The 22,618-nt window shown below is 44.0% G+C and overlaps 2 protein-coding genes across 3 annotated transcripts in view; both read left to right on the forward strand.

Moving 5' to 3' along the window:
* Nucleotides 1–440: 440 nt before the first annotated feature.
* LOC129821111 (signal transducing adapter molecule 2-like) lies at nt 441–15,313 on the forward strand. Of its 2 annotated transcripts, XM_055878417.1 has the most exons (15): nt 441–628; nt 1,561–1,645; nt 3,059–3,134; nt 4,004–4,099; nt 4,272–4,418; nt 9,176–9,242; nt 9,421–9,622; nt 9,822–9,916; nt 10,096–10,178; nt 11,071–11,158; nt 11,317–11,371; nt 11,703–11,859; nt 12,598–12,758; nt 13,003–13,197; nt 13,652–15,313. In XM_055878417.1, exons 1-14 carry the CDS (start codon nt 499–501, stop codon nt 13,169–13,171), a joined length of 1,611 nt encoding a protein of 536 aa, XP_055734392.1. In that variant the 5' UTR covers nt 441–498; the 3' UTR covers nt 13,172–13,197; nt 13,652–15,313. The 2 variants fall into 2 exon arrangements, with proteins under 2 accessions (XP_055734392.1, XP_055734391.1); XM_055878416.1 differs by having other exon boundaries at nt 13,003–15,313.
* A 1,449-nt stretch (nt 15,314–16,762) lies between these two features.
* LOC129821113 (voltage-dependent L-type calcium channel subunit beta-4-like) overlaps nt 16,763–22,618 on the forward strand; it is a 57,729-nt gene continuing 51,873 nt past the window's right edge. Inside the window, 2 exon segments of the mRNA XM_055878419.1 lie at nt 16,763–17,047; nt 18,355–18,438. Coding sequence (XP_055734394.1) covers nt 16,997–17,047; nt 18,355–18,438 — 135 coding nt within the window. The 5' untranslated portion in view covers nt 16,763–16,996.

Genomic DNA, 22,618 nt, shown 5'->3' on the forward strand with positions numbered 1-22,618 from the left:
TATGGGTTTTGGGCACAAAACAAACAAAATACTGTGCGTATCGGATAGCCTATATTTCGAATTACAACAAATCATAAATATCGTTATGGTCCTTTATTTACCACTGTTGCTGCATGTTGTTCTTTATGTGTGGTAATATACGTCATGTTTTTTCGAACCATTCCATTTGTATTATAAGCCTTATAATAAGAGGAAAGGAACAATGGAATATTCGCGTACCTCATTCCACCACCCACTGGTGGCAGTGTTACACCAGAAGAAGAAAACATAAGAGGGTCATAAGAGGTGTATTTGTATTTGCCTGTACATGATTCATTTGAATGTAGAAATACAGAAATGTTTAATTTGCGTTCTTTAATTAATTTTAAATATATATGCATCGATAAGTGTCGACATTATTTCAGTTCTATAGTTTTTGCATTTAATTCTAAAAAAAAATCTGGCATTTTTGCAGCCACCCAAGTTTACGGAAGAGCAACTGGTATAAGTGTTTGATGGATGAGGAAGGGATTTTTTAAAATATATATTTTTGAAAAAATATTATACGTTTTCTTTCTCAACAACGTCGGTTGGTTTAAAGGGATAAACATGCCTTTATTTGCGCAGAATCCATTCGACCAAGATGTTGGTAAGTTGAGCACTTCATTTGGGCAATTTGATTCGGAGTGAGCTAACAGTTAGTTAGCTTCATCTTAGCTACCGACAGAACCGCTAGCCAGCAAGCTAACAACAACTAGTCTAGCTACACCACATACAGAAGGAGACACCTTATTTATACATATCATTGGCTACACGGTGACGTTAAAATCAAATGTTATATTATCCAAATAGCTAACCAGTTATGTGGTTTGGTAAACTCTGTAAGTCTAACTTAGTAGTCACAGGGTTAGCAGACAGTTGTTTGAATGTTAAATGACGATAGGTAACGTTAGTATGACCGATCTATCTAGCTAGCTAACTACCACTGTGCTAGCTATATATGTTAGCTAGCGAGTATGTTAGCTAGTTGTTGTGTAATCAGTGTGTTGTGTAATCAGTGTATTGTAGCTAATCAACGATTTTCAATAACGAGACATCCTAAACTGCAACAAACTCACATATTAAAAAAGAATAACGTCATGAGCTATCTATCTAGTTAACTAGCCAGATGTATGGGTTGGATTAGTTTTAGGTTTACTTTCAGCTGTATCATTGAATTGCTTGTTTTATGCAAATGTTACATGCAAATCACCCTCTTTCCATTAACAGTTTATCATCTTTGGAACAAGCTCTCATGGTTCCCTTGTACACTATTATTTGAACGTTGTACAATTACACCTAACTAGCTAGTCACCGATGTGTAATGGCTATTTCATAACAAAGAAGTTCTAATGAATAACTTACTTTTAACTGCTTTATTGCTAGTTTAATCATACAACATCCATAATAGTAGTAACTGTCAATCCTATGAAAATACAGGCTCAAACTGTTTAAAGCAGCGATAATATGGACAGTACATGCCGAACCACAGGTTCTCTTCTCTCACCTAACCACATGTATCCCGGTGTACCACATTGTCAGAGAAAGCCACCAATGAAACCAAGACAGTGGAGGACTGGGCCCTGATCATGGATATCTGTGACAGGGTTGGACATACACCCAATGGGTAAGCTGGAATGAGACTTCCTGTTTCTAAAATAACTTCATTGTTTACTTGGACCAGAGCAATAGCTGCCTTGCTAATTTTCAAGTACTTCCAAGCAAGTTCTCTCTAATATTTTTCGTCACTGAGCAAATCTCATGTCTGCTGAGCGCAACCTTGAACCTTGTGAAATATCTATGCAACTTCCGGTGCACGTTTACTGTGAACACTGAGGCTGTACCCGCTTTCATTTGACTGTTTTAACAGTGGCCAAGTAGGCTACTGTGGCTATTTGATCATAATGTAGGCCTACCAATAAATAAAAAACAATGGTGAAAATGCATCACATAATATTTTAACATGGAAATGGCAGTAGCAGCCAATGTGTTGTGTTCAATGTAGGCCTTCATTCCATGAGACTTTTGAGAGAAAAAAAACATGCAGGGCTTGACATTAACCTGTTTATCCACTTCAGGCAAGGAGGTGACTGAAAATGTTGTTGTTTAATGCAAGAAACCACTTTACAAAATAAATAAATGTTATTCCCAAACCATTATTGCAGAGAATCAGACAAATTATGCTATCCTCTGCCTATTGGCTACTTAGCTTATTCAAGCCTGTCTCAAAATACACACTGCCCCTTTAAGATATAAAATAAAGCTCTTTACCTGACTAGCTTTTCGAAGATGGCTACAAATGTATATGTTTTGTGCTCTTGTAGGAAGCAATTATTCCCACATTGCTGACTACAAATTAGCTATAACTGGGCAAATAACTCACTAACTAGCAAAAAATATGAACCAATGTGCACGTACACATGGCTACATTCAGCTCTTGCTTTGATCTCAAAACAAGCACATAATAATCGTAACCGCTCATACTGTAAAAGTGAACTGCACAAATCCATATAGGGCAAAGGTCTATTTACTGCAGCTCTGATTGGTTATGGCGCATCGGTCTGTGTAGAGTACGAGCCTGTGTCATGCCTGTCAATGCACAGAATCATACTCCGATGCGCTCTGCCTACAACAAAATCTCTTGCACAGTTAGTTTTGCATACTAAGTCTTGCATAGTTCGTTTTTGTTTCCGTATGTTGCATTGAAATTGGCTAATATTACATTGATTCGATCACAATTCCCACAGTGAAAGGAAAGGTTATGTGTCTTTTTTTTTAACAGCAAAAAACTCTGAACTTCACTCAACTTTCTAATCTCGTGCTTCTCTTACAGGGAACATTGCTTCCAAGTATTTGTGAAATAATATGTGAAACTACAGACTCATAATAGTGTATCAGCAGGTCTCCGGGAAGATTGGAGGGGAGTGGGGTATTTTAATATGCAATTAATAAGCGTATATTGAAGATGACTCATGTTATAATAACCTACTACATGTGTGCCATATTAATTGTATGTCTCTACCTGCTTGTCTTCTCCCAGAGCTAAGGACTGCCTGAGGTCTGTGATGAAGAGAGTCAACCACAAGGTCCCACATGTTGCCATGCAAGCCCTCACCGTGAGTCACTTTGTTATTGTGTTATTCAAGACAAAATACATCATTCACTAGACCGTTGGAAAATCCAGCGGGTTTCCTTACTGTATAACAGGTTTATTAATGTATGATAGAGTTCAGCTTAGCCTAGTGTCAATGTAGACATATATTGGAAAGGTGTGAACCTAGTGCAAGGTCAGGTTTTTCACTTCCTGGTGTCAGGCCCTAGAGCTTGTTGAGTGACTGGGATCATATACACAGGTAATATGAGTCATGAATCCTGCTATATGATGGACAACAGAGTTTGAACAATGTGCTGGAAGAAATTCTGAGTGTGAATTTCTTTATGCACTGTGGCTGGTGGATCAAAAACTGACTGTTGCCCTAAGCCTCAATGACACTCCAGTCTGATGTAATAAAGTATTTGGGAGGAGTGGTCCATCTCCTGCTGCTCTTGGCAGTTCTAGAGCTCTGAGCTCGTAACTCAGTATCATCGCTGTGGGCAGCCTTGCCACAGCACAGTCAGTGTGATGATCCATGGCCCTAGAAAGGTTTTTACTGTTTTGTTCTTTCTGCTGCTCAGTGTTATTATGGAGTGATGATGCTCAACGTCAGACCATGTGATCTTTCTCTCTGACTCACCATTGGGGTAGATGGCCACATGGCTGTTCTATTTTTAGATCTCTCTCTCTCTCTCTCTCTTCTCACTCAGTCAACTTTAGCCCCCCGAATCATAAAAACATGCATCATTTCACTGGTGTCATGTGTTAATCAATTATTCAACTTCGGTGTGGATGTGAATCAAAGCGTTATTCTTGTTTTACTGTAAAGCCTTAAAATAGATCATCCAGGCTGACTACTGGACTAACCTGGCTTTTCTCCCTCTTTTTCAGTTGCTGGCTGCCTGTGTCAATAACAGTGGAAGAATCTTTCACTTAGAAATCTGCTCACGGGACTTTGCCACTGAAGTCCGAGCTATATTGAGCAGGGTACGTAAGCTGTCAAAGATTTTTCTGTTGAAATATGTCTGGTGAATTGATGATGGTCAGACTTATGCACGTGAGGATAACAATCGACTGGCTCTATCAAGCTCTTTGTGTCAATGTTTTGCCTCTATCAAATAAATAAGTAGCCTAAAAATAATTACTATTATCCTTGCAGGCCCACCCTAAGGTGTGTGACAAGCTGAAGGGGATGATGGTGGAGTGGTGTGATGAGTTCCAGAAAGATCCACAGCTCTGTCTGATCGGTGCCACCATTAAGTCTCTGAGAGAGGAGGGGGTCGTCTTCCCGTCTTCTGGCTCACAGGTAAAGTAGTCAACAGCCTGGCGTCCATCCCCCTAACCTAGTGTTGCTGAAGATGGCGCCGATAGAGATGACCTTAGGAAGTCCTTAGGAAACTGCAGTATTTCATTTTTTTATGTATTATCTCTTACATTGTTAGCCCAGAAAACTTTAAGTGTTATTACATACAGCCGGGAAGAACTATTGGATATCAGAGAGACTTCAACTTACCAGCACAACCAGCACTACGACCAGGAATACGAATTTCCCAAAGCGGATCCTTTGTTTGCACCTCCCAGGGCATTTGAACTGATTCCAGAGGCCGACCCAAAACAACGCCGCCGGAGGAGAGGGTGCCGGAGCGGTCTTCTAGTGAGGCTTTGGATGGGCGCACACCACCCACCGCTTCTGAGTATATTACTCGCTAATGTGAAATTAGGGCAAGAGTTGCTTTCCAAAGAGATATTCGGGATTGTAACGTACTGTTTCACAGAGACATGGCTAGCTGGGGACATGCTTTCAGAGTCCGTACAGCCAACAGGATTTTCAGTGCATTGCGCCGACAAGAACAAACATCTCTATGGTAAGAAGAAGGGCGGGGGTGTATGTTTCATGATTTAACGACTCATGGTGTAATTGTAACAGCATACAGGAAGTCAAGTCCTTTTGTTCACCTGACCTAGAATTCCTCACAATCAAATGCCGACCGTATTATCTCCCAAGAGAACCCTCCTCGCTTATCGTCACAGCCGTGTTTATCCCCCCGCAAGGGGATACCAAGACGGCCATCAAGGAACTTCCCTGGACATTATGCAAACTGGAAAACATATATCCTGAGGCTGCATTTATTGTAGCTGGGGATTTTTAACAACGCTAATCTGAGAACAAGGCTACCTAAATTCTATCAGCATATCGATTGCAGTACACGAGCGAGTAACACACTTGACCACTGCTCCTCTAACTTCCGCGATGCATACATGGCCCTCCCTCGCCCTCCTTTTGGCAAATCTGACCATGACCCCATCTTGTTGCTCCCCTCCTATAGGTAGAAACTAAAACAGGAAGCGCCTGTGCTTAGGTCTATCCAACTCTGGTCTGACCAATCGGATTCCATGCTTCAGGATTGCTCGATCATGTGGACTGGGATATGTTCCGGGTAGCCTCATACCAAAACATTGATGTATACGCTGACTCGGTGAGCCAGTATATAAAGAAGTGTATAGAAGATGTTGTACCCACTGTGACTATTAAAACCTTCCCTAACCAGAAACTGTGGATTGATGGCAGCATTTGCGCAAAACTGAAAGCACGTACTACTGCATTTAATCATGGCGAGGCGACTGGAAACATAACCGAATACAAACAGTGTAGTTATTCCCTGCGTAAGGCAATCAAACAAGCAAAGCGTCAGTATAGAGACAATGTGGAGTCACAATTCATTGGCTCAACACAAGACATGTTGCAGGGTCTACAGAAAATCATGGATTACAAAAAGAAAACCAGCCCCGTCGCAGACATCGTCTTGCTCCCAGAAAAATTGAACAACTTCTTTGCGCTCTTTGAGGACAATACAGTGCCACCGTCACGGCCCGCTACCAAAGACTGTGGGCTCTCCTTCTCCGTGGCCGACGTGAGTAAAACATTTAAACGTGTTAACCCTAGCAAGGCTGTCGGCCCAGACGGCATCCCTAGCCGCGTCCTCAGAGCATGCGCAGACCAGCTGACTGGTGTGTTTACGGACATATTCAATCAATCCCTATCCTAGTCTGCTGTCACCACATGCTTCAAGATGCCACCATTGTTCCTGTTCCCAAGAAAACTAAGGTAACTAACTGAACTAAATTACTATCGCCCCGTAGCACTCAATTCTGTCATAATGTAGTGCTTTGAGAGACTAGTCAAGGTTCATATCACCTCCACCGTACCTGTCACCCTAGACCCACTCCAATTTGCTTACCGCCACCAATAGGTCCACAGACGATGCAATTGCCATCACACTGCACACTGCCCTATCCCATCTGGACAAGAGGAATACCAATATAGGAATGCTGTTCATTGACTACAGCACAGTATTCAACACCACAGTACCCTTCAAACTCATCATTAAGCTTGAGACCCTGGGTCTCGACCCAGCCCTGTGAAACTGGGTCCTGGACTTCCTGACGGGCTGATCCCAGGTGGCGAAGGTAGGAAACATCTCCACTCTGCTGATCCTCAACACTGAGGCCCCACAAGGGTGCGTTCTCAGCCCTCTCCTGTACTCCCTGTTTACACATAACTGCGTGGCCATGCACGCTTCCAACTCAATCATCAAGTTTGCAGACGACACTGCAGTGGTAGGTTTGATTACCAACAACAACGAGACAGCCTACAGGGAGGAGGTGAGGGCCCTCTGAGTGTGGGGTCAGGAAAATAACCTCTCACTCAATGTCATCAAAACAAAAGAGATGATCGTGGACTTCAGGAAACAGCAAAGGGAGCACCCCCCTATCCACATTGACGGGACAGCAGTGGAGAAGGTGGAAAGTTTTAAGTTCCTCGGTGTACATGTCACCGACAAACTGAAATGGTCCACGCACACAGACAGTGTGGTGAAGGCGACGCAACTTGGCTTGTCACCGAAAACCCTCACTAACTTTTACAGGTGCACAATTGAGAGCATCCTGTCGGGCTGTATCACCGCCTGGTACGGCAACTGCACCGCCCACAACCACAGGGCTCATCCAGAGGGTGGTGCGGTCTGCACAATGCATCACCAGGGGGGAAACTACCTGCCCTCCAGGACACCTACAACACCCGATGTCACAGGAGGGCAAAAAAGATCACCAAGGACAACAACCACCCAAGCCACTACCTGTTCACCCTGCTTCCATCCAGAAGGCGAGGTCAGTACAGGTGCATCAAAGCTGGGACAGAGATTGAAAAACAGCTTCTTTCTCAAGGCCATCAGATTGTTAAACAGCCACCACTAGCACAGAGAGGGGGCTGCCTACCTACGTACTTGATATCATTGGCCACTTTAATAAATGGAACACTAGTCACTTTAATAATGCCACTTTAAGGATGTTTACATATCTCATATGTGTATATACTGTATCCTTCATTATCTATTGCATCTTAGCTGCTCTCACTGCTCATCCATATATTTTATACTTATATATTCTCATCCCATTCCTTTACCAGATTGTGTGTATTAGGTTTTGATGTGGAATTTGTTAGATATTAGGTTTTGTTGTAGAATTTGTTAGATATTACCTGTTAGATACTGCTGCACTGTCGGATCTAGAAGCATAAGCATTTCACTACCCTCGCAATAACATCTACTAACCATGTGTATGTGACCAATAACATTTGTTTTGATACCATTGTATAAGCTGTGGCCAGTCTCCCATCCCTACTAACTCTGTTTCTCCTGCCTAAAAGAGTTTGGCTATTGTTTTAATTGACCAGTTTTGTGCCAGAGGGCATTGATGTTACGTTGTTCTTTGAGGGCCTATGTGCCTTACCTGGAAAATAGAGCCATTTGACCTGACATTTTATACATTTTTTTCACCATAATCTTTCAGTACTCTACCCTCTGCTTGTAGCCAGACTCACTAAAACAACTGTTATCGTCTACCTATCTCAAACACAAAGTTCTCCTCGTGACTTCCACCTGTGGTCCCCTGTAACAAATAAGCTCTGTGTGTATACATCCGCTGGCTCCGTGTTATGCAGTCTGCCTGTGTTCTCAGTGCACTTGCTCGCCCATGTGTTGCCAATAAAGAGAAGGAGGGTGGAGCTTGTGTGTCTGTTTTTAAGGCGTGAGTGCAGAATGGAATTTCCTCTGATGTAATAATACCCCAGTTCTACCTATAAGGGGGGTGAGAATTCCTGCTGTGATTGAGGGACAGTCTGGTGCCTATTTTGGTGCCTATTTGTTTAGCCTACTTCCTAGCTAAAATGGTCGGCTGAGTGTCCTGTTAATAAGTGCCACTGTGAGGTGTTTGCTACTGAAACTACTTTGCCCAACCCCTCTCACAGACAGCAGTTTATTCTTCATAGAATGTCACTATTTTCCTGTTGTTGGGCTATATTTTTCTTCTTTTTTTAATTTTTATAAATTTCATCCCCTTTTCTCCCCAATTTTCGTGGTATCCAATTGCTAGTAATTACTATCTTGTCTCATCGCTACAACTCCCGTACGGGCTCGGGAGAGACGAAGGTCGAAAGCCATGCGTCCTCCGAAGCACAACCCAACCAAGCCGCACTGCTTCTTTAACACAGCGCGCCTCCAACCCGGAAGCCAGCCGCACCAATGTGTCGGAGGAAACACCGTGCACCTGGCCCCCTTGGTTAGCGCGCACTGCGCCAAGCCCGCCACAGGAGTCGCTGGAGCGCGATGAGACAAGGAAATCCCTACCGGCCAAACCCTCCCTAACCCGGACGACGCTAGCCCAATTGTGCGTCGCCCCACGGACCTCCCGGTCGCGGCCGGCTGCGACAGAGCCTGGGGGCGAACCCAGAGACTCTGGTGGCGCAGTTAGCACTGCGATGCAGTGCCCTATAGACCACTGCGCCACCCGGGAGGCTGGGCTATATTTTTAAGCATATGAAGTGATGATTTATTTTAGGTTCTCTCTTATTCATAATCTCTTTACTACCACAATACTACATGGAAAGCCTGTAGTACCTATTATTCCCTACAGGACGGCGTCAGTCACAAACAATCCAAATCCCCATTTGTCCTGGAAGGCTTTCTCTCTCTCGCTCTCTATAACCACCCACCTCTTTGTCAACAGGGGTCCAGCCTAAAGGTCACCACACCTGCTGTTAGTAAACCATCTGACGATGACGACCTTGCCAAAGGTACAGATCCTATCCAACAGATTCTAGAACACCTCATCATATTACATTATGAACTGTGCATGTGGATGAATAAATTCAATATTAGAGAGATTAAAACATTTGTGTAGAACTTATTTCCATTGTTGTCCTGATGATAGTATGTGTTTTGACCCTCATGCCTTTGTCCTCCTATCTGCAGCTATTGAGCTGTCGCTGCAGGAACAGAAGCAGCATGCTGAGACGCGGCCCCTCACCGTGTCCGCCGACCCCCCCTTCAACACCAACGGGGGCGGGGGTAGCAAGGACTCTCGGAAGGTGCGGGCGCTCTATGACTTTGAGGCGGCCGAAGACAACGAGCTCACCTTCAAGACGGGGGAGCTCATCCTAGTCCTGGACGACAGGTAGCTAACGACGTGTTGCTATGGAAACCTGAGTCTGACCTATTGTATAGGCCAATGTGGAAACCACGCTTCAACTTAATTGTCTTCAGTCATATATCTAGTGCCAACCTTCTCAGGTTCTGCAGTCATTTTATGTAAACAAAATGAATGGTTTACTTACAAGAATGTTTGAACTGATAACATCATGTTGCTGCCACAGTGATTCAAACTGGTGGAAAGGAGAGAACCACAGAGGAGTAGGTCTCTTCCCATCCAACTTTGTCACGACCAACCTCGATGCTGAGCCTGAACTAGGTAAGTTCTCCCCCTTATCCTGTACCATACCTCACTCTCTTGTACCCTCATACCCCGGTCTCATACTGAGGCCGGGAGAGTCGTTCTAGTGTTTGGTTTCATGTTTGAAATCCTGACCGTGAAGTGGCTCTGGATAAGTGTGTCGGCTAAATGTCAAATGTAACTCTCTCTCCTTACAGTAACGTATGTGGAGAAGACACCAGCCCCGGAGGAGCCCAGCATAGAAGCCATAGTGGAGTCTGAGCCTGTCTTTATAGATGAGGTGGGTGCTTCTACGTACTGGACCTACTATATTGGTGCTTCCAAAACCACTCGCACGTTGTCACGTGTTGCTGACGAAAGTCTGAGGGTGAGTTCCAGAGAGTGGCGAGGGCATCAGTAAACCCATCAACTTCGGGACACTCGTGACTTGAATGATGCAGTTATGTTCTACTTTAAAATATTACAATTGGCATGAAATTCTAATGAATAAATCCCACTGTCACTTTAGAAGATGAACCTCAGTAACAGTTACCATTTATTTGGGAGGTATCTCATCTGTTATTTGTGTCAGGTGTTGAAATCAGACACGCGGCATATATTTAAGCATGCCTCCTCCATTCTTTTGTATTACATTGCGAACTCCAAACATATTGCGGTGCGTGTCGGGATAGTGCTTCACTCTGAAGCCTGCAGCCTTGCTGGCTTGGCTGAAGTGGCTATTGGAGAGTTCATTCTCCCCTACACCCAGCTTTGGGACACTTGCAATGTGTCTGTTGGTGGAAATATGCTGCTGCTCACTCAGACAGCCCTGGTTGTATTGCACCCTGGTTGCCTGCCATTACAGGAGAGGCTGCTGATAGTAGGCCTGTTGCTGCTGTGAAGCCTGGTGCGATGTGCATATGGCGGAGGCACGCGTGAATGCACAAATGAAGGGAGGGAAAGGGAGTGATTTGGGATTCAGCCGATGGCTGTCCATACCTGCAGGCCTATATAATTTAGCTTATTCATAGTTGGTTAAATGGGTACAATCAATCAGTCCACCATTCATTTTGATAATTTGACCAATGAAAACCCTGTAGCATCATATGACTCTCTTTCTCCTCCCTTCACCTGTCCCTCACCCCCTCTCTCTTACTCTCTTCTCTCTCTCTCTCTCTCCCCCCCCCCCCCAGGAGAAGATGGATGGAGCGCTGTATCTGCTCCAGAATACTGACCCTGCTGATGCAGCACCTGACTGCCCAGAGCTGGTCCAACTGGAGGGTATAAAACAATGACTTACTGCTCTTATAAATCCCATGCTCATTGACACTGCAGTTGTCTTGACTATATACTCACTCACACACACTGCAGTTGTCTTGACTACATTCACACTGTTTTTGTCTGTTTAGCCTCACTGTATCAATGTTTTACCCTCTCAGGTGCTTGTGAGCAGATGAATCCAATGATTGATGACAAGCTGGAAGACATTGACAGGTAAAGTCAATTTAACTGCAGTGTACTTACTCATAATGGACAATATAGTATATTAGAGGCTACACTGCAGTGTTTGCATGACACCCTTTATTTATATTGGTTAGTCAAATATGTTGGCCAGTGTACATAGTCAACATAAAGCAGGTATAACTAAATTAATAACTATCTGGATGAGTACCAGGGATCATCACCCTCACAGAACCTTAGTCTTTGTCCTACACGTGTCGGGATGACCTCTTTTCTCTCCTTCGCATTGCGGTTCTCCCTCTTTCTCTCTTTTTCAACCTCTCTCGCTCTCCCCTCTCCCTCTCTCTCCCTCCATCCCTGGCAGGCAACACTCTGAGCTGTCTGAGCTGAATGTGAAGGTGCTGGAGGCCTTGGAGCTCTATAACAAACTGATGAACGAGGCACCATTCTACACAGCCTACTCCAAACTGCAGTCCCAGCAGCAGCCCCACTACGCACCTGCCTCTCAACTCCCCATGCAGGTCAATTAGGAGAAAGAAACAAACCACTGTGACGTACTTTCTGTTCAGGTCACTACCTTGTACATCCACAAACAGGTGACCTCAGTGAAGGCAGACACTATGCCAGGGTCCATAAAGGCACCATATTCATATGGTGGGCTCTGGTTAAAAAGTAGTTGGACTATGTAGGCAACTGGATGCCATTTCAGACGCAGACCTTGTGTGACCTTGTGTGTTTTGTCTGCTGTGCAATTTGTCCCTGATGATGGATGTCAGTGTCCCTCCTTGGAGACGTAGACTAATGGGAGACTCCAGTGGTCATGCTTGGACTCTTTTTACCTCCTTGTCACTTTCTGCACAGCTCTGCAAAGCCATTTTAGAAACAAGCTGTCCCTTGTGTAACTGCCTGTACCTGAAGTAATGTTGTTTCTTGCCAACGCATGCTATATTTTTGTGGAGTAAATCAATATACAGTGTACTATGAAATAGACCGCTGCGCCACTCGGGAGCCCAAAGGCACTGCATCTCAGTGCTAGAGGCGTCACTACAGACACCCTGGTTCGAATCCAGGCTGTATCGCAACCGGCCATGGTTGGGAGTTCCATAGGGCGGCACACAATTGGCCCAGCATTGTCCGGGTTTGGCCGGTGTAGGCAGTCATTGTAAATAAGAATTTGTTCTTAACTAACTTGCCTGGTTAAATCAAATAAAAATATTTAATCAAATTTCATATTGAACACGGGTCTCTTTCTCTCTCAGGGATACCCAGGTCAGGCTGGTGGTTCCTACATGCCTCCAGGGATACCCCAGGGCCCCCCAGGCCAGCAGGCCTACATGGGCTCGGACCAACCCGGACCCCTCCAGTCGCTCCCCCCTAACGTCACATCTCCCAATGGTCAGCCAGCACAGCTTCCTTACAGGTAGGCCTCTCCTCGGTATACCAGCCCTGGACCATGAGACACCGGACTAGGCAACTAGCTAGCTTAACAGCAGCCATTTTGTGAGGCCAGTCTTGTGTTTTATATGTTTGTTTTGAGATATCCCATTAGAGGATTTGTGAGCTAAGTTTTTGGGGGGGGCATTGCTCCTGTGTTAAGGTTACATTTCGGCCTTTATGCTTGTGTTAGGTGGCAACTATTGTACTATTCTGTCTCTTCACTGCAGTTCTCCATATGCACCTGCCGGCTACCCACCACAGATGGGTGTAGCCCCACAGATGGACATGTCGGCCTATCAGAACTCCAACCTGCCACCAGCCTCCTATCAAATGGCTGCTTCATCGCACCAGGTCCCACAGCAGCAACAGGCCTACTATCAGCAGCCTCTCCTGTAAAGTGCAATACAACCAAGGCTGTCTGAGTGAGCAGCAGCATATCCCCACCAACAGACACAGTACAACAATACACAAGTGTGTGTGTGATTATCCTCCCCCTATTTTGACCTTTATGATAAAATGCCCTATACGTAGTGCACTACTGCTCTGGTCAAAAGTAGTGCACTACGTAGGGAATAGGGTACCATTTGGGACACTACCTAGATGATTGTCACAAAGGTCGGTGGCTGTGTGAGAGGGAGACTACATGCCAACCTACCAGCCACCACGGCCCATTTTGAAGGGATGAACGTTTTAAATAGAAAGTGTAAAATAAGTAATTTTCCTTATCCTGGTTTGCCTCAAAAACATTTAAATGGGCAGCTGTCCAGCTGATCATTTCCAAACTGCGTCATAGATGGTATGTGTGTGTTTGTCCCTGTTCAGTTTTTTATTTTATATTTTTAAATGTTGATTTCTCTTCACCCTCTGGTCTATCAGGAAATCAGTCCGATTGAAGGAGTCCATGGCTGGCCAGGACAAGTCAATTTGAAATGGAATTGACCCCAACCCCGACCAGGACTTGTTTTTTTCTATCCCCCTCTCTAACAGCATCATCCACTTTAGTTTACCCTTCTCGGGGCCAAAGGTTATGAAGTGCTACAGCTATCGGTATTTATGTGGTTTAGTCACTACTATAATACCACAATATAGTTTGATTAATTTCCCATACACTGCCTGCCTTGCAACACCCTTTGGGTGTTTAATACATTCTAGGAGTAAAGCAAACTGTTTAAACATTTTTATTTGTGTGCTACTTCAAGGTGAATTTATCAAATTAACTTATCATTCAATGTTAAATGGATTTTGAAGTGTGGCCATGCAGCCTTTCCAAATTACTGCAGTTGTATGTTCAATATACATTTTTATACACATTACTTTTTTTGTAATGCAAATGTGATCTAGCCTGGGTGCATGTCTGTTTCTGCTCTCTTGCTAACTTATGGAATTTGTCATGTTTGGCTTGACAATAACAATACTGGAGTTGGAAAGATGGCACAAACAGATCTGGGACCAGGCTACATAACAACATGGCTTTTGGTTAACACAACATTCATGTGCCAAGGTTCTAGGCAAATTCCTGGAGGCCCCATATACAATGATTGAACAAGATGTAATTGCAAGCTATAAGTGGTTGATTGGGAAATGAGCCTAGTCCTATCTATTTTTCTATGGTCTTTCTTTATTCACTCTTCTGTTGAAAAGGCTTTTGACAATATATGTTATTAATAGATGTCTGTAATTATTAAATTGATATCTGTCTGCTTTTCGTGTTTCTGGGCTGTGGGCGGTCGCGTTTTCATAGAAATCTATTTCTCAAACATATTTTCATTTATTCATTACTTGTCTTTGCATTGGTATGGCTGTCTGCTCTGCAGTTGAACCTTTAATTTTTATGTTGTAATTCGATTTGTATTTTATTTGTTATATATTTTCTCTGGATTATATCCATATGATCAGATAATATTTTATGGTTTCTAGATGTAAGATATACTTTCTCCTTTTAATGCTTTTGTTTTTACTTTATTTGTGTCTTCTCCAAAATGCAAGCAGAACAAATAGCTACCGTGACCAACAGCTAGAAATTGGTCTTTACTGATAAAGGTGTGGGCAAAGACTAGTAGCTAGAGAACTGTTAGACCTAAAATGTTCATCTGAACTTAATGAATCTGTTGAGTGAAACCGAGGACCAGGATTCTGTTTTTGTTTTATCTGGATCAAGTCAACTCTGACTCATAAGAACTGTCTATGCTTTATTTGTCTTAACTTGCCTCTTAAACGGTGTTGTGTATATTACATGTAAAATATCTTCTGGCATTGTCGGTATTGCACTTTAACCTTGTTAACATTTTATTTACCACTGAATGCCTTGTTTTTCTTTAGGAATAAGGAATTGACATCTGTATATCTAGAACTCTTTATATTTAAAACGTTTCCAGGGAATGTTCCGATTCAGTACTACCGACATAATAACCGACTATGTTTTGTAACATCAAGGTTTCTCTTTATCTTGTGTTATTGTAAAAATAATTTCCTAACACAGTCGACTAATATTCTTTCAAATAAAATGTACCTGTGTTCAAGGCTCTCTTGTACTGATAATGCTGTTTTTTGTTGTTTTTCTTGTTGTAATATGTGTTCTCTGAATACTGTGAAATAACTGGACATCATGTAAGTGTATGATGGGAGAACAGTTAGTCAATGACACATGATGTAGAAAGAACAACAATAGGCAGTCATTTACAAGGCAGATGGTTGTGGAATATGTTCTCCCATCATACGCACAAAATCATACGCATAATGTTCTTGTGTTTTACACATCTTTAAAGGACTTCTTTTCACTCATGTCTTCTGTTTCTTGCTGACCATGTATGAGGTCTTTCAATCTATTCGGAAGGGGAAGACGCAACACTATTCATCTTGTACCTGTGGAACTGGAGGTTGTCCCCTATTGTCAGATGTAATGTTCAATGAGTCATGGTGTGTCCCTTCCTTTGGAATCCTTGGTGTAGGGGCTCGGTTTCTTCTGTTATGACCTTGAAGGGGCTCAGTTCCCTCTGTTATAATGACCTTGGTGAGGGGCGTGAACAAATGTCTACGGAGGAAGAATCACTATATGAAGAATCTCTCCAGAGAATCTCACTGTGTCCAGTGATGCCTGAGCAGTCACTTCTATAATCCTTACTAGGAGACACAATGTTTTATTCAGTGAGCGTTTTCTTTGAGTTCACTATTCGACCACTGAAGAGCTGAACTAGTAATATTCAAGCACAGAGGCTGAAGCTTTAACAAGCCTGGTGTCCTAAGTTTTCCAATTTATTATGTGAGCTGTCTGGGTCTTACGGGCTTAACTTTCCAACATCCTCTATTGGCAGGATACAGTTCTTTACTCTTTTTTTCCCACTCAAAAAGAGACAAGCTAAAGGTCCAGTGCACTTTTTTTGGTTACTACATGATTCCATGTGTTATTTCATAGTGTTGATGTGTTCATTATTATTATTCAACAATGTAGAAAATAGTAAAAAATAAAGAAAAACCCTGGAATGAGTAGGTGGTTATAAACATTTGACTGGTACTGTATGTCTTTTCTTATATTTTCCCCCTGTAAGACAGAGCACCAAAGATGAATTTATATTTTGTGGAAACCTAAGGGACAATAGTTTCATTATCTGATCAGCTCTCACATGACCCTCTGCAGAGGCTATTCCCAAAATATATTTAAACAGGATTTATTGTTTTCATATTTAATTATTGAGTACATTGTTACATTCTTTTAATTCCAAATCCATAGATATGTACAGACTCAGAGGTTATTCCATGGTCAGAAATACATAAATATACAGTATAATATAACATATACAAATCTGTAATGAAATAAGCTTATTTCTCTAGAAACATAAAAACGTAAACTATTGTGTATTTGCATCTTAGGCTATTTTACAAAGATAATAATGACAGATAAAACCGATGCCATAATGACGATGGACCCCACGATGGATGATGCGGGAAGCAGAGACCAGCAGCCAAGATCGTGCCAGTTGCGCGTGCACATCTGTAGCGTATCATACAACAGCAGTGTGGAGTAGCACTGTACACGCGCAAAGACAGGTTCGTTCACACGGACTGTTTACCAAGAAAGTATTGTATCGTATCGTTCCTCATCTCTGTTGACAGTTTGTAAACAACAGTGCAAAGCTGGAGGAACCAACTCAACAACCGCAACAGCAGTTGCCATGGACCGGGACAGAGAGACAGCCTCCCCCCTGGACCGACGAACTAGCCGAGATGTCCCGGCATATCTACACCCGTCACGGGGCTAGCGACGGACTCCAGAAGGTAAAGTACAGTCAGTGTGGGACAACAAAGTATTCTCCACTGCACCAAAATGGGGGAAACATTCTCTATGCGGGGGCTACCTTCAGAAAGTTGGTTACAGGGGAAGAAAAATGTCAGCTTCTATTCTTGATTAATGTTGTCTAAATATTTCCTTATTGATAGGCTACAGTAGTTTATTTATTTTCTCACATTTGTAAAACAACTCTCAATAATGCAAGGTGCAGTCTAGCCCAGCGTTTCCTAAGTACCCCAGGTTTACTTGGCCTATCCACAGGGGGTACTTGACTCATGAGACCATAGGCTTACTTGTAAAATGCATGAAGGGGAATTCAAGAGTGTTCTGGGCAGAGCAAAATGTACTTGGTGGTACAGTAACCAAAAAAGGTTAGGAACCACCGGTCTAGCCGACTAAACTCAACTCCACGATTTACAATGGAGTTGAGCAGCGACTAGTGTGAGCGGACTGGAACTCAGACGTCACATAAAATTAAGATTTTATTTAAAAAACTACTGATATCAGCACCTTTTCTTCATTTTATGTGACGTCGGAGCTCCAGTCCGCTCACACTAGTCGCCAGCAACTCCATCCTAAATTGTGGAGTTGAGTTTAATCGGCTAGGTACAGTCATAGCCTCCCTACTGTATGTGATGGTTATTGATGTTCGGTGTGAAGTTTTGCAGGTAGGGTGTGTGAATTTGATTTATGTGGTTTGAAATAGGGTATTTAATAATTCATCCATATAGCTGGAATCCAATTATGAAGGGCAGACTGACTGAACACATGACCTAGTTTCACAGCCTTATATCAATATGTTACATACAACAGCTTACATATTCAACATCTTACAGCATATAGTCAAGTCAACATGTGATAAACTGTAAATATTCTAACAACGACACAATTGTTTTTAAGTTAGGCAGAAATTAAATGTGATGCAGTTGTATTTTCCCTCTACAATTATGTGGCATCCTTAATTCTTATGAAAGGTCTCTAGCTGAGCTAAAGCCTAGAGGCATTAGTTTGGGGAGCCAGTGAAAGTCTTTAGGTCTCAGCCAGGAGTCTACACTGTCACACCCAGAAGTCTACACCGTCTCACCCAGAAGTCTACACCGTCACACCCAGAAGTCTACTGGATGGAAATGCATACAGTATGTTTCGACTTTGCCCAGCCACCTGACGACAGTCACCTGGTCACCTGAGGCCCCAGATGCTGGAGTCAGATAGGGAGCTCCTGAAGGTGCCCTTGTTGTGGTGCTGCAAAGTGAGAGTGACAGAGTGACTTATGTGATTTGGCTGTGCCCACCAGGTGAACAGAGGGACTTACTCCAGACGCAGTCGGCTGAAGAGGAGTGACGGCAGCACCACCTCCACCAGCTTTATCCTCAGACAGGTGAGAGAAACTAGAAAAACAACATTACTACACAATTACAAAGCAATTACTATAGATCACTATGTAACATCGTGATATCACAATATTATTATGAGAATAATTACAAAATTACTACACAGGAACAAAAATTGTATCATGGGAAAAACTGTTCCCACTACACTCTTCATGCTTGTCCAAAACTAGGCTATACACTGTACTATAGCACAACTATCATGCGTCTATAAACCAGGCTAGTTATATTTGCTGCTAGGTTTTCAGCAATGAATGCTCTTGTAACCAACAGCCAGTTCTGTTATCCAATTAACAGTTGTCAGTTGCTTACTGTCTGTACTAGACCCCTAACAAATGTGGGTCATCCTGTGCAAAATGTATTGTCTGAATGAAACATTCTGAATGGTTCAATTATTCTGGGAGAAGAGAACAGTGAATACACTTAACAAAACAGATGTTGCTTCAACATGGGGTTGTCACCTCTGTTGCCTGTGGCTTTGATTTGGGGAATTCACTGTCTTCTCATTATCTCTGTATTCACTCTCTGTATTCACTACCATTCATGTATCATTTATTATGAATGAGTGAGACATATTGTTCTGGACATAGTCATAGTTGTCGCAGCACCTGTGTTCAACTGTATAACAAATGCAAAAATAGTCCTAAAATGATTATTCAGTAATACAGAGAGGACCATTTGCTGCTGGACTGTGACATTCAAACTAATGGGTTGCCTAGGTAACTGCCCTCTGTCAAGGCTATTCAGCATTACAAGGACATCTTAATGTTATTGGCTTCTGCTTCTCTCTCTCTGTCAGAGGGCTTGCCTATCACATGCTAGCGTGCGTGTGTGTAGGTGTGTGCGTGTGTTTGCACGTGCATGTAAGCTGTGCACATATTAAAGCTTAACAAATCAGCTCCAAATCAGCATGTCAGATTTGCTTATGACACTTATGTTGTGATGGCTGTTATGTCTTATGTAGCTGTTATAAATGCTTTATGAATGTGTACATGCATAAGGATGTGTTTAATGTACTTTATATGTAGGTCACTGCAGTCATGAGGGAATTTATTGTTTGAGTGGTAACTTTGCATACTGTAGTATTTCAGGTCGCAGCTGCGGTCTGGATATGCAGAGTCTCAGTCTGCCTCATTCTATCTTCACTATACCCTTCTTTTAAACGATAGACTATTAATCATTTGTCTTCTAATTGGATGTAGGCACAGTTTGTTCAGTTTTCACAGTTTATTTCTCTCTCAAACGGTAAATGTTTATCCAATTAGGCCCTGAAGACATGCATCTCATGCTGTGTGACAATAATACATTTGTGCCTGATTGAAGCATATTGTTAGAGGGAAAATACAGTTTCTCACAAGTCATCTAGGTACACAAGGCACACACACACACACACACACACAAGGCACACACACACACACAAGGCACACACACACACACAAGGCACACACACACACACACACACACACACACACACACACACACACACACACACACACACGAACAGCTCCTACACTACCGCCTGGCTGACCTTCCTCAGTTTGTCCTCATAAGAGTATATCGATGGATGTAGAAACAACATCTGCCCTGAGTGTTAAGTGCATCTATCCAATCTATTTAAAGGTACAATATGGGATCTGAGAATCTGTTCAATCGTCATTTCAATGCTGCCGTTTTGCTGGGAAAAACCCCCATATTGAAGTTTTAAGGTATTAAGGTTAGAGAAGGATGAGCATATGATCATGGGCATGGCATAGTGGCAAGAGATCCAGATGCGTATCTTGGGTGATCTTACAAATTTTCCCTATTCTTATTCTGTGCTTGTCCTTCGGCAGTCAGCCTGTTCAGACCAGGGGTTGTTCTGGGTCACTCCTGTCACTGTCAGTGAGCTATGTGTTTTGATTTAATCTCCTTACAGAAAAGAGTGGTGGCTGGAGAGTGTTAAAGGGATACTTCAGGATTTTGGCAAGGAGGCCCTTTATCTACTTCCCCAGAGTCAGATGAACTTGTGGATACCATTTTTATGTCTCTGTGTCCAGAACGAACAAAGTTAGAGGTAGTTTCACGAGCCAATGTTAACGAGTGTTAGCACAATGACTGGAAGTCTATGGGTATCTGCTAGCATGTACACTACCGGTCACTACCGGGTTTTTCTTTATTTTTACTATTTTCAGCCTGGTGAGTGTACATTTTCCTTTATTTAATAAAAATGACGCCGAACAAAACAATAAACACTACAAAAACAAACCGTGAAGCTAAAGGCTATGTGCCCTAAACAAAGTCAACTTCCCACAAAGACAGGTGAAAAAAAGGGCTACCAAAGTATGTTTCTCAATCAGAGACAACGATAGACAGCTGCCTCTGATTGAGAACCACACCCGGCCAAACACAAAGAAATAGAAAACATAGAAATAAAGAAACTAGAATGCCCACCCTAGTCACACACTGGCCTAACCAAAATAGAGAATAAAAGCCTCTCTATGGCCAGGGCGTGACAGCCCCCCCCCCCCCCCCCCCCCAAAGGTGCGGACTCCGGGCGCAAAACATGAATCTAAAGGGGAGGGTCCGGGTGGGCCTCCTTTACGGCGGCGGCTCTGGTGCGGGACGTAGACTCCCCCTCCGCCTCTGGCTCCCCCCACTTTGGTGAAGCCTCTGGTGCGGGGACCCTCGCCTCCGACCCTGGACTGGGGACCCAAGTAGCGGGCCCCGGACTGGGGACCCTCGTAGCGGGCCCTGGACTAGGCACCCTCATTGCGGGCCCCGGACTGGAGACCGTCGCTGCGGGCCCCGGACTGGGCACCCTCGCTAGAGGCTCCGGACTGGAGACCGTCGCTGGAGGCTCCGGACTGGAGGCCATCGCTGGAGACTCCGGACTGGAGAACGTCACTGGAGGCTCCGGACTGGAGGCCTTCGTTCCATGACTCCTCACTGGAGGCTCTGTGCCATGGATCATCACTGGAGGCTTCTTGCCATGGATCATCACTGGAGGCTTCTTGCCATGGATCATCACTGGAGGCTTCTTGCCATGGATCATCACTGGAGGCTTTGTGCCAGGGATCATCACTGGAGGCTTCTTGCCATGGATCATCACTGGAGGCATCGTGCCAGGGATCATCACTGGAAGCTTCTTGCCATGGATCATCAATGGAGGCTTCGTGCCATGGATCATCACTGGAAGCTTCTTGCCATGGATCATCACTGGAGGCTTCGTGCCATGGATCATTAATGGAGGCTTATTGCCATGGATCATCACTGGAGGCTTTGTGCCATGGATCATCACTGGAGGCTTCGTGTCATGGATCATCACTGGAGGCTTCGTGCCATGGATCATCACTGGAGCCTTCGTGCCATGGATCATCACTGGATGCTTCTTGCCATGGATCACCACTGGAGGCTTCTTGCCATGGATCATCACTGGAGGCTTCGTGCCATGGATCATCACTGGAGGGAGGAGACGTATGGGCAGTGTGGTACGTTGAGCTCCTACAGGGCTCACCAGGCTGGGGAGACATACAGGAGGATAAGTTCTAGGCGCAGGCACAGGACTCACCAGGCTGGAGAGACATACAGGAGGCCCTGTCCTAGGCAGAGGCACCCGATACACTGGGCCGTGGATGCGCACTGGAGGTCTTGAGCGTAGAGCCTGCACAACCCGTCCTGGCTGGATGGATATTTTCGCCCTGCAGAAGCGGGGCGCAGGCACAGGATGCACTGGGCTGTGCAGACGCACCGGAGACACAGTGCACAGAGCCGGCGCAGGACATCCCGGGCCGTAGAGACGTACTGGCGGCCAGATGCGCTGAGACGCCATCCTCCGACCTGGCTGGATGCCCACTCTAGCCCGGCCGATTCGAGGAGCTGGAAGGTAGCGCACCGGGCTGTGCACGCGCACTTTAGACACCGCGCACTCCACCGCAAAACACGGTGCCTGACCAGTACGACGCTCGCCATGGTAAGCACGGGGAGTTGGCTCAGATCTCCAACCTGGCTCAGCCACAAACAAAACAATAAACACTACAAAAACAAGCCGTGAAGCTAAAGGCTATGTGCACTAAACAAAGTCAACTTCCCACAAAGACAGGTGGAAAAAAGGGCTACCTAAGTATCAAATCAAATCAAATTGTATTTGTCACATACACATGGTTAGCAGATGTTAATGCGAGTGTAGCGAAA

The sequence above is a fragment of the Salvelinus fontinalis genome, chromosome 23 (assembly GCF_029448725.1).
Source record: "Salvelinus fontinalis isolate EN_2023a chromosome 23, ASM2944872v1, whole genome shotgun sequence".
NCBI lineage: Eukaryota > Metazoa > Chordata > Actinopteri > Salmoniformes > Salmonidae > Salvelinus > Salvelinus fontinalis.

What these genes read in the sequence shown, in the direction of transcription:
- LOC129821111 (XM_055878416.1), top strand. Translation starts at nt 499, where the DNA reads ATGAGGAAGGGATTTTTTAAAATATATATTTTTGAAAAAATATTATAC. An exon ending in TCCGAGCTATATTGAGCAGG is followed by an intron (nt 4,100 to 4,271) that starts GTACGTAAGCTG and finishes TTATCCTTGCAG; the next exon opens with GCCCACCCTAAGGTGTGTGA. An exon ending in AGCCTGTCTTTATAGATGAG is followed by an intron (nt 10,179 to 11,070) that starts GTGGGTGCTTCT and finishes CCCCCCCCCCAG; the next exon opens with GAGAAGATGGATGGAGCGCT.